Raw genomic sequence first — 12,082 nt, 5'->3', positions numbered from 1 at the left:
TGTCTGCTACCCAACCCACCACAGCCACCCCTCCACTTCACAACCATCCGTCCACAGTCCACCTGCCATGGCCTACCCTTCCACCGTAAACCCCATGACAGCCCCCTGTTCACTCCCTGCCATGGCCTGTGTTCACTCCCCCCATGGCCTGTGTCCACTCCCCCCAGGACCTGTGTCCACTCCCCCCCATGGCCTGTGTCCACTCCCCCCATGGCCATGCATCCACTCCCCACCATGGCCTGTGTCCACTCCCCTCATGGCCTGTGCCCACTCCCCCCCATGGCCTGTGTCCACTCCCCCCATGGCCTGTGTCCACTCCCCCCATGGCCATGTGTCCACTCTCCCCCATGGCCTGTGTCCACTCCTGCCATGGCCTGTGTCCACTCCCCCCATGGCCATGTTTCCACTTCCCAGTTGGCTAGGCTCAGCCTCACCTTCCCCGAAGTCTTCACCCCCTTCCACAGGCTGAAGTAGAGCAGGACGATGACCAGCACCAGGCAGGATGTGAGCTGCCAGCGGGGAGGGCCCAGGTCACCGATGCCGCGGCTCTCATGGAGGTGCAGCACGCTGCGCCTGGAGAGGGAGAAAGGTGGGGGGGCCTAGAAGAGCACTGCCTCCCCACCCAGAACTGTAACCATACAGCTGAGCTTGCCCAGAGACTGTCCTCCCCAGCTCCACATGGCAGACAGGACCCAGCCTGGCAGGGCCAGAGACCCCCTGCCCCCCTCTGAGAAGGGCCAGGCCCAGCAGTCCTAGCTGAGATGCAGGGTATATCCTCCAGGTGAGGGAGAGGGTGTGCTGGGAGCCCACAGAAGCCCAGCCCTGCCCCTCAGCACCCTGCATTTGGAACTGGGGAGGGAATGGGTGCCTTGGGTCTTTAAAGAAAGAGCTACAGAAACCAGAGGGAAGGTGTCAGCAAGGTGGTGGCCGCTGCTGCACACGAAAGGTCCAGGCCCTTTACAGGGCTGAGGCTGAGTGGACCTATAGTAACAGGTGTCTGCGCTGCTCTCCGAGGATGACAGTTGACAAGAGCTGTCCAGGTGTTGAGGAGGATTCTGTGGGAACAGACTCAGGATGAGTCTGCGCCAGGTTTGCTCAAGAACTTTCTGGTAGAGGGATCCGCCACCATAAAGACAGAGCATAAGGCCACACGGGAAGGGAACAGAATGGCCAGTAGAGCCCTCCCTGTGGGCCAGGCAGGGGTCTGAGACACTTTCCACACAGTATCTCATTAAATCCTGTGACAGCCTGCGGGAAAGGTGCCATTGTGTCCACCGTGCATCTGCCGCCTCCCCTCCCAGGCAGGACTGTGAGTCAAAGCTCAGCCAAAGGCTGTGCTGCTGCCCAGGCAGTGGAGGAGCCACACTGTGAAAAGGGCCGTCACCACGGGATTTGCGAGGTCCGAGCAGATCTTCCTGGCACCATGGGAGAATGCCGCAGACCGCAGCGTCCCAGAACCTTCACCAGCTGCAGGCACCTCGGGGTACGTTGGAGAAGTTTGGGTCTTCACACAGTCTTGGGACAGGAGAGGCTGTGACAGGCAGGGAGAGCCCAGCGCAGCACTCCTGCTCCGTCCCAAACCCGGCATGGCCCAGGTTGGCCTGCAGTGTCCGAACTGTCGTCACCATCTCTTCTTTACGGAGCGCAAGATACACGCTGAAGTGAAAGGAATCTCCTCACGCTGTCCGACAGCAGTGTGGGATCTGGGATAGGGAGCTGCTTGGTCAGGCAGAGGAGGGGGCCACTGGCAGCCTGCGGTGCCCTGCCTGCCCTCCTGGGGCCTGCCTTACCTGGGACCTGCCCTCCTGGGGCCTGCCCTCCTGGGGCCTGCCTCACCTGGGGCCTGCCCTCCTGGGGCCTGCCTCACCTGGGGCCTGCCCTCCTGGGGTCTGCCTCACCTGGGGCCTGCCCTCCTGGGGTCTGCCTCACCTGGGGCCTGCCCTCCTGGAACCTGCCCTTCCAGGGCCTGCTTTACCGGGGTCAGTAGAATTCCCCGTGTCTTTCTCTCCTCTTTCCCTCACCTCAGCCCTGGCTCTGTGTCTGCTGCCCATGCTCCCCCCTCACCTTGCCCTGGAGCCCCTGCCAGGCCTTATCACCTGGAACCTCTTTTCACCAATGAGAGAAATCTCCTTGGAACAAAACCATCTGCCCAGTGAGGCCACACATTGTGTGGGGCCCGGACCAACCCCTACATACAATCCAGCTATGTCTTGCACACACGGGCGTGGGTTACACACCTAACCCTTTTGCCTGGGAAAGGAGCACGGTGGCCCACAGGGGTCACAGCCCCCAGCTGAGAGGGTGCGGCTGGGAGAAAGCACGTGGATCTCCTCAGGACTGCTCATGAACTGCTTCTAGGATGCTGTACACACTGGTTTTACCTCAGACACTTCAGGCTGCTTTGAGAATTAGCCCCTCGTCTGTGCTGGCCAAGTCCCTTCCCCAAGACTAAAAAGTCCTCTTGTTTGAAGTTGTGTGAAATCCCACAGACACTCCAGAGGACAGGCCCTGCAGAAGCTGTCAGCCGGAGAGGAGCCGGCAGCACCGCACTGCGTGGGACAGCCACGCCAGTCACTGCAGGATGCCTCCGGGCACAGGGAAGGGCAGGTGCTTCCCAAGAGCAGGCGCACAGTAGGATGAGGACAGGACGTCTGAATAAGATGGTTTGGGGCTGAAAAGCAGACATTTCCAGAGTGCAAGTGGCCTGGAGGACCAAACAGGGATGGCCTGGGATGTCACCAGCCTCGGCAAAGATCTAACACTTCCACTTCCTGCAGCTTTCCTTCTCCAGGTGTGTTTATTGTCATGGTTCTTGGATCCGGATAAGGGAGCCTTTGAGGCGGGCCAGGCATGCACTGGGCTGCACCTACACTGTCACGTTGGATCCCCACTGCAGCTGTGTTGCCCATTTACAGCAAGGAACCCAGGAACTGAGAGGGTAAGAACACTATCCAACCTGGAGACAGCCAGCAGCAGAGCCAGGACCTGGACCCCAGCAGCCTAACTCTGAACCTGTGCTCTGCCTGGGGGGGGTGGGGGGGTGGGAGGGGATGGCTGCCATGGAAAGGAGGTGAGAGGCCTCCACTCTGGCCATGAGGGATTGTCATCATACCAACTAGAAAGCTGGACTAAGTACACCAAACGAGTATTTGCAGATGTGGGACTGGAGATGACAGCACCCCACTTCCCACCTGGAGGCACCTCCCCCCCTCCCCAATGAGCACAGCATGGGGTCTTGCTGGGTAGAGCTTAGGGAGTCTCAGGAGCTGACAGGCTCTCCACAGGAGCCCACTGACTCAGCCACAGGGTGAGACCCTGCAGGTCTCTGAGCCCAGGCAGGGCCGAGGCCCACTGAGCTCCCCAGCCACGGTAGGGGACTTGCCAATCACATGGAGAGCTCAGTAGACCCTGGAAGGGTCACTGCAGTAGAGGTGATAAACCATTCCCAAAGCAAAGGCTGCCCAGAAGCATTTCAACAAGTTTCAAAAGGAGAAAATTGTACCACCAGCAAATTAACTTCCTACCAGAGCAAATCCAACACTCATTACAGGAAGATTACAAAATTACTAGACAATAAGAAGCAAGAAAATGTGACCTACAGCCAGGAGAAAATCGATCCATAGCTTCCTCATACCAAATACAAAAAGCCACTCAAATGGGTAAAAGACTAAATGTGAGAGCTGAAATTATGGAACTCTTGGAAGAAAACACAGGCATAAATCTTCAAGACCTTAGGTTTGGCAATGGATTTTTTATAAAAAAAAAAAATCAATTTATTTAAACAAACAAAAAAAACCCAGTTCATTCATTTGGTTCTAACCCCCACCCCTACCTATAGCAGCACCAATCAGTTCTCCGTATCTATGAGCTTAGCTTGTTTTTGTTGAGTTTGGGCTATGAATTTTTTGATAGGGCACCAAAAGCACAAACAATAAAAGGAAAAAATAAATAACTGACTTTATCAAGATTAAAAACTTTTGTGCATTAAAGGACACTATCAACCTCCAAAAATATCTTGTGAATCAAAGATAGATCACAAGGCAGATCAGAGAACACTTTGAACTGAATGAAAATGAAAATACAACATATGGAATATTGCTAAAGCAGTCTCTTAGAGGCAAATTCGTAGCTTTAGATTTGTAGCTTTATAATTTATATTAGAAATTAGGTGAAGGCCTGCTCAGCCTTCCATCTGTGCTGAGGACTCATGCTAGCTTTGTCCCACAAAAACCCCAAGGGAACGGAACACGGGCACAAGACAAAGAAAGGGTCCTCTCACACCCCTGTGAGGCAGCAGGGGCGGGTGGCTGACCCCTGGGCTGCCATAGAGAGCTTGGCTCTGCGTCCTTCCCTTCCTGAGGCAGCCACAGCAACTGAGGAGTCATCGCACCCCGAGGAGCAGACCTCTTACTTACTCAAAGTACTCGGCGGCAGGCGTGGTCCTGAAGCTGTCGTTGAGGCTCGAGCCGTCACTGGTGTTGCCGAAGTAGGAGTCTGTGCAGTTGGGGCTGTTCCAGGTGTTGTTGCAGTGGGTCCAGGGCAGCTCCATGGTGAAAGAGGAGAAGAAGTAATGCAGCGCCCAGGCGATGATGACGTTGTAGAAGAAGCCAACGTAGAGCGAGATCAGGATGACCGTGAAGCCCACACCTAGGGTGGCGAGAGCACAGAGCCACCATCTACAGAATGCCCCTTCCCACCTTCCCTTACAGGAGACACTGCCACCTGTGCCAGCTGTTCGCCACCATCCTAATATCAGGCAACATCTTTAAATACACAGGGGAAGATAAGTGAAAGGGCAGATGCTGGACTTTATGCTGTGACCACAGAGAGGGGCTTCCCCCTTCCAAGACCATCTATGGCCATCTCTGTCCACTCAGAGACATTCAGAGTATCTCTGAGGGACATTCAAGATCTGAAAGGCCACCCAGGCTCATTGAAGGGTATCTAGAACCACATGGTATGCCTAGGGACATGAAGAGTCATCCAAGAACATGTAAGATCATCTAAGGCCACCCTGGTAGAACAGGTCATTACACACAGACATACAGGGTAACTAAGGGCCATCCACAGCTATCCACTGCCACTCACAGCCACTCAGGATCAAACAGGACCATCCAGGCTCACTTAAGGTCATCTAGGGCGGCCCTGGGTTCACTGAGCAATCCAACCCAGAGTTATCCAGCACCACGAGGCCATGCAAAACCATCAGAATCATCCACTACCACCCGTGGCCACCCAGGATCATCTAAGGGCACCCAGAGATACAAAACACCAACAAATGTCAACAAAGGCCACCCCAAACCACTCAGGATCACCCAGAAACCTTCTGGGCCACCCATGATAATAGGGTTATCAAAGGCCATCCAGGGGCACACAGGAATACTCAGTGATTTCCAGAGCCATGCAGGGACAGCGAGAGCCATCCAGAGTTACCAGTAGTCACTAAGGAACAACTCGATTCCTCCATGGCCACCCACAGCCACCCAGGCTCATCTAGGACAACTAAGACCACCCAGAACCACCAGGGCTCATCCAGGGCCACCCAGAGCCATCCAGGGGCATTCATGGCCACCCATCCAGGGGCATTCAAGACTACCCAGGGCAAACAAAGTCATAAGGGTTCATTCATAGCTACCTAGGGCCACCCAAGGGCACCCAGGGCCATGCATGACCATTCTAGGTGCCTCTTCTCTAAACATGAAAGTCTAGTGTTCTTGCACTGATTTGTTTATCTCATCAATGAGCACAGCCCTGTGCTGGTGCACAGATTCCCAGTCAATAGCTGACTTTCTGTGGTTTGCGATTCCCTCAATCCCAGGTTAGGAGACAGGTGACCAGGATCCGACCGAGATTCCACCCACAGGGGCCACATGGCAAATCCTCCAGTGGCCTCAGCTCAGCCCTCCACACGGATGAGTTTCCAAAACTGGACAAAAGCCAACATGAGCTGCTAGAGCAGTGGTTCTCAACCTTCCTAATGCCGTGACCCTTTAATACAGTTCCTCATGTTGTGGTGACCCCCAACCATAAAATTATTTTCGTTGCTACTTCATAACTGTAATTTTGCTACTGTTATGAATCGTAATGTAAATATCTGATATGCAGGATGTATTTAGGCGACCACCGTGAAAGGGTCGTTCGACCCCCAAAGGGGTCGTGACCCACAGGTTGAGAACCGCTGTGCTAGAGTGTGACAGTGAGGCTGGGACTCCGAGTGAGTTACCGAGGTGCACCATGTCTGCCAACTTCTCCTCCGGGTTCTGATACTTCTGGGATGTGGCCAAATGCACCCATCCGTGGTCTCAGCTTCTCTAGAATGGGATGCTGACAGTTATACTTCCTGTATCGACCCCAATTTGTTAGGATTTAGCAGCGCTTTGAAATCCTTGGATACTATTTATTGACATTTTATAAGCAGCAATATAACAAATCACTTCAGCAGCTTTCTTGGAGAAAACTCTTTTTGTGGCAGGAAAAAGCTGAACATCAGCTTCCACCTGCTGGCCCCCATCCCCGTGGGGCCACCGTCCTTTTCGCCTTCTGCAGGCCCTCACCCATGGGAGCTCCAGAAAGAGGCAGATTTACTTTGACTCAGTGCTAGACTCCCCGGAGGAGGTGGGAGCATAGAGCTGTGTCCTGTAAGAAACTATGACAGACAGACTTCAGACCGGAAGGACGTGCTTCTTGGAAACCCAGAGATACAAACTGGTCCCACTACAATCTGCGTCACAGCTGGAGGCATCCTTCTTCAGCACTTGCCCAGATGGTCACTGGGGATAGACACGCTTAATTTCCGACTGGGCGCTTGAATGCTCTATAAATACTGACCACAGCGAAAGCTCATTGCCCTGCGTGGCCGAGTGACATGTCAGCGCTGCCCAGCAGAGAACACGATTAACTCATTTGTGTCTTGTCTGTTAGCCTGGGTCCGCTGCCCTCGTTGGCACCGGCATTGGGCCAGTACACAGGCGCGGAAATGTCCAGGCTGACACCTGCAACTCTCAGTCATAGGTGCCCGGTGTCTTTAGGTACCTGCACATTTCTCCTCAGGGGAATCAATGATGGTGCCGGAGGCCAGTCTCAGGCAACTCATTTGAGCTTTGACTTGTGTGCAAGCTGCACAAGGGAACACCCAGCACCTTGCACCTGAACCCAGAGGTGTCCGAATCTTGCTCTGAAGTTCCACTTGAGGGTGGGCATGAATCATTTGGCCTCGGAAAATAATGCTAACGTTTTAAGATTCACCCAGCAGCCCATTAAGCAGGAATAACACACGGTGCCTGGAGGAGCTGTCACGCCCGGCCGGTCTCAGCATTTCCGCTGTGGGAGGGCGATTCCCCTATGGAGACGGACTGCAGCAGCTGTGCCATGTCCTCACTCCCACGGCTGATCAGTCTCTATCTGAGCACACACCCCGACCCACCCATGCGGCATCCTGGGAGGGACAATAGGGCTTCTATTTTCTTCAGAACATCAACTTTTCAAGAAACTCTAAGAAAATCCAAATCCTGGTCTTTTAATAGCCATTTCCCTAATGAACCCAGCTGTCTGCACCAGGCACCTTCTCCGGTCTCTTTGAGGAAATACCCCTGAATCCTGCGCCATCAGCTCCTGTTGGCCCCACGGGAAGTCAGACAGGATTTCATCCCACCCTGCCCCTGACTAGGTGACAGGGGCCAGTTACTCAAGCCCCCTAATCTCAGGGCCTACATCTCCAAGACACACAACACAGCGCATCCCCTCCCCAGGGCTCTCATGAGGATGGAGCGAGGGAACCGGGGAGGGTTAGTCACCGGGACTCAGCATGATGTATGTTTGCTTCATGGTGCCATGGCGTCTCAGTAGCAGCCTGGAAGGCTCAGTGAATAACTAGACAGTTAGATAGCTTATGGATAAATGATAGATAATAGGTGCTATGATAGGTAGGTAGGTAGATAGTCGAGCTGCTAAATTACTAAAGTCAGGTAGATTGAGGCATGAGAAAATAATTCTGTTCTTGTTTTAAGTAGCCTGGGAGCTTAAACCTTTGAACATCCAGTCCTGCATCAATGCCTGGATATACATCAAACTTCCCAATAACCCTGATTACCCCCAAAGGACTAGGGATAGGTGTCCAGGCCGTCTGCATCCACTATCCAGACCACCGGTCATCTAGAGGATTCCCAGCTCAGACCAACCTGGGGACTAAGAATGCAGCACTGATTCTTCTCAATTGTACTTTTTAATACAAGAACCTCAGTTTTTCTTTCTTCTTCAGAACACTCTAGCTATTGCCTAGTTGTGTTTCCAATTTGTAAGCCCTATGACCCTTGAATACATCTTTATCATTTATTTCTAGCCAGAGCCTCCTGATTTTATTTATGTTCAGATGACATTTCATAGATAGATAGACAGGTGTTATACATACATGATAAATAGGTAGGTAGGTAGATGATAGATGGTTGAGAGATAGATGAATGATATATAAATGATACGTAGATAAATGGACGAATAGATAGATTATAGCTAGATATGCGAATAGATTGATGGATGGATACATAGATTATAGCTAGGTAGCTGACATATGGACAGATAGACAGAGGTTTGATTTTAGGACCAAAATTCAAATGGTGTGTTCACATGCGTAGACATTTAGCAAAGCACTATGGACTGCACACGACTTGCATGGATTTGCTTTGAAAGCTCTAGAGCCGCAGCCTGGTCTGTGCCAAGCCAGGTGCAAGGATGTGTCCCTACCATTACCTTTGAGTACAGGGCAGATCTTCCAGACGCCGGCAGCTCCCTCCCTGTTGAACTGCCCGAGGGCCAGCTCCATGTAGAAGAGCGGCATCCCCGCAATGACCATGAAGAGCAGGTAGGGGACCAGGAAGGCGCCTGTGGGACAGGACAGCATGGTCACTGAGGGCCTCAGGGCTCAGCCATCTCCACCAACTACACCCGTCTTGGCCCTGACCACAGTCCCTGTCCCTGTTTGTCCTGAAGCTCCCTGCCTGGCCACCCTCCAAGGGAAGCCACAGGCTGGGTGGGTGAGTGTCCTCCATCCATGCCTAGCCCGCTGTCATCAGTGCTCCGAACCCCTCTAAAGCTCTCAAAGTAAGCGCGCCCCTACTGAACCCCCAGTGTCCCAGGTTATGGAGTCAACCCCCGAGAGCACAGAGATGAGGCCCTGCCCACACTGTGGCTCCTTCCCCACCTTTGGCCCCTCTTGCTCCTCTGTGGAATGTCTGACCCCTCTTGAGTTGTGACTCTTCTGGGATCTGTGGGCCACCTCTGACCTTGTGTGGGTTCTGTCATCATCCCAGCTCCCAGCATTTGAAACCCGCCTCGACCGGAGGCTACAGCCCCTCCAGGGAGGTGCCTTGTTCCTCTTGGAGCTGCATCCTGCCCCAAGCACAAAGTCCAGGGCCCCAGGCTCTGCTTCCTAAAGGCCTGCCTCAAACGAGAGGTGACTTTGCCAGGGCCCTCTTCCTGGGATGGGGAGGGAGGCAGGGAGACCCTGAAGCTCTGTCTGTCCTTGGGCAAGTTAATGCACTGCTGAGGCCTCGGTCTTCGCCTCTCGACCTGGGAAGAGTAATGCCAACCTACCCATAGGCATGCTGGAGGGCCCTCATGGGATCGTCTTCCCAGCCCTTCCTCTGTGCGGGGTGGTGTGGCCAGGGACTCAGAGAGGCCACTAGGGAAATGGAGCGCCAGGAGGGTGGGCATGACCTCCAACTTAACTGGTTTCTCAACTTGAATTTTTGGGGTGATCCTGCCCTGTACCTTAGTTTTCTGCCCGGAGTCCAAAGACAGTCATGGTTCTAGGACTGGTTGAGTTCAGGGTGAAGTGGGAGCAGGGGTAGGGGAAGGGCAGGGCATCTTCCACCACTCCAAGTTCAAGGGCCTCACTCCGTAAGACTGTGTTCAGTCACCCTTCTGTGGCCTTTTCTTTCCAAAGTGAAAAGCACCTTTGGAAACAGAAGGCAGGACGACAGTGCCTCCAATGGCTAACTCCTGCTTCCTCTCTCCTGGCCTCAGTATCCTCAACTACGAGGACCTGACATGGAGTGAGATTGCTCTGGACTCTGTTTCTATGTGTTTCTGTGACATACAGCTAGGGAGTCTGTGCCCGGCTAATGCTAAGTTACAACCCAGTGCCATGTTGCCAGAGTGCGCCCGTTGCCTAGGATCCAGCCGAGCCGGAGAGCACAGAGAAGACGGGCGGGCAGGGACTCACCCCCGCCGTTTTTGTAGCACAGGTAGGGAAACCGCCAGACGTTGGCCAGGTCCACTGCGAAGCCAATCACCGAGAGGAGGAAGTCTATCTTCTTGCTCCAGGTCTCCCGTTCCTGGGGCTCCACGGGGGTCTGTGGGGAGTTGACGAGGGTGGAATTGGTGAGCTGCACCCCATTCTGTTCCTTGACCAGGACAAGTTCCACCGCCTTCGGGCACAGGGCGTTGGGCTCCTTAGCCGGGGCCACCACGGAAGGCATCAGTCCCACTGGGCATTTGCTTCTACTCATGGGCAGACTGGATGGAATCTAGGATTCTGTGCTTCCTCCCTCTTGGTCTTCAGCCAGCATGAAAAATAAACACACATTGGAATGCAATGAGTTAGTAGCCAGAACTGCAGATGTACCCAGTGGCCAGAGCAGAGGTCCAAGGCATTTATAATCATTTCTTTGGTGCAGAACAAATACATTCCAAGCAGCCAGGGGTGAGGACGACAGGAGATGAGTTATTTCTCCTGGGGACTGGGGGAGACGAGCTGTGGGTACCTCAGAATAGACATCTGCTCTGCCCCCTTCCCCTGGCTCTCCTCTCTAGTCCAATGGAAGTGCAGGGCTTGTATAATCTCTAACTTTGCTTTTAACAATAATATAAGTGGTTACTCCTGCCATACCCCACATTGCAGGGAGAGATTTACAGTCTTTAAATAGCATTCAATAGTAAGACTTTACAAGAGTGCACACCTATTCTTTCCATCATAGCAAAATCACCCACAGCAATGAAAAGCTGCAATAATGATTATAACAGTTTCTCCAAGGAATGCCTACATGACCCACCCACGTACACCTGTGGCCCGGCGGCTCGCCAGCCCCACCTGGAAGAGACCGCATCATGTCAGCATTCACCTGAGGGACCATGAGCTACTACACTTAGCAACTTTACCAGGGAGCTCATTTCCAAGCCCTGGACAATGCCGTCGGGGGAACAGAAGAAATTCCACGGGGACAGCCGGGAGCAAGCTGGGCCCTTGGGGCCAAGAGCGGCTTCAACTTTGACTTTTGGCACTTGGATCCAGCAGCAACAGCTCACGCACAGGTGCGCTCACATCTGCTCGCTCACACGCGCACGCACACCGTGGTTGAAGCAGAAGCATAACAGGATGGAGTTTAATGGGAGTATTTTCCACGGTCTCCACGTTTGAACAAGAGCTCACAACTTAAGGTCTTTATGCACCACTCCTCTGTGGCCCCTTCCCCTCTGGTGACAAACCCAACAGCGCATTCCTGAGAGTAGGAAACACGGGCCAAGGGGCTGCGTCTGCTGGGAGGCAGGTGAGATTGGCCTGCCGTGCGTGCGGTGCAGGTGGAGGGGCTGGAGCTGTAGAGGTGGCAAATTCCCACCTTTTTGCTCTGACAAGGGCCCTTGCAGTCCAGTCTGGCCACCTGCCAGGGAAGCCCGCACCCAGCACTTGGGGTGAGCTGACCCACTCCTGGAGCAGTGGCCTCCGAGTCAGGTCTGCGTCAGGAAAGCAAAATGTGGTCTCGCAGAGGAGCACAGCTGGCTCATACATGGCTGTGGTTCGCTGGTCTGTCCCTGTCTGCGCCTGTAATTAGCCTGGAAGCACAGCTCCGAGCCCCTCCTCTCACCTTCAAAATCAAAGACAAAACCCTGCACGATGGAGCATTGGCTGCGAACATCACCCGGATCGGATCCGGGGCGCTCCGCCCAGTCGGATTCACCCTGCACCGCGTCTGGTTCAACAGGCAGGAGTCGGTCACAAACAGCTGGCGCCCTGGTGCCGGCGCCTCAGGGAAGCCGCCCCTTCCCGCTATCCCAGGAGCCGGCGCATCCCTGGAGCCGGGCCGGGGAACGG

General features: G+C 54.0%; 1 protein-coding gene across 1 annotated transcript in view; it reads right to left on the bottom strand.

The window, feature by feature from the left end:
* SLC6A3 (solute carrier family 6 (neurotransmitter transporter), member 3) overlaps window positions 1-12,082 on the bottom strand; it is a 30,242-nt gene that overhangs the window by 17,714 nt on the left and 446 nt on the right. The window contains exons 2-5 of the mRNA XM_005857896.2: window positions 10,217-10,549; window positions 8,743-8,874; window positions 4,416-4,647; window positions 435-573 (exon numbers count right to left, since the gene is read on the bottom strand). Of these exons, the coding sequence (XP_005857958.1) occupies window positions 435-573; window positions 4,416-4,647; window positions 8,743-8,874; window positions 10,217-10,502 (789 nt within the window). The 5' untranslated portion in view covers window positions 10,503-10,549. The remainder of the gene's footprint in view (window positions 1-434; window positions 574-4,415; window positions 4,648-8,742; window positions 8,875-10,216; window positions 10,550-12,082) is intronic.

The sequence above is a fragment of the Myotis brandtii genome, unplaced genomic scaffold (genome assembly GCF_000412655.1).
Source record: "Myotis brandtii unplaced genomic scaffold, ASM41265v1 scaffold115, whole genome shotgun sequence".
NCBI lineage: Eukaryota > Metazoa > Chordata > Mammalia > Chiroptera > Vespertilionidae > Myotis > Myotis brandtii.
The sequence above is the reverse complement of the archived record's forward strand: the minus strand, read 5'-3'. Positions and strand labels throughout refer to the sequence as shown.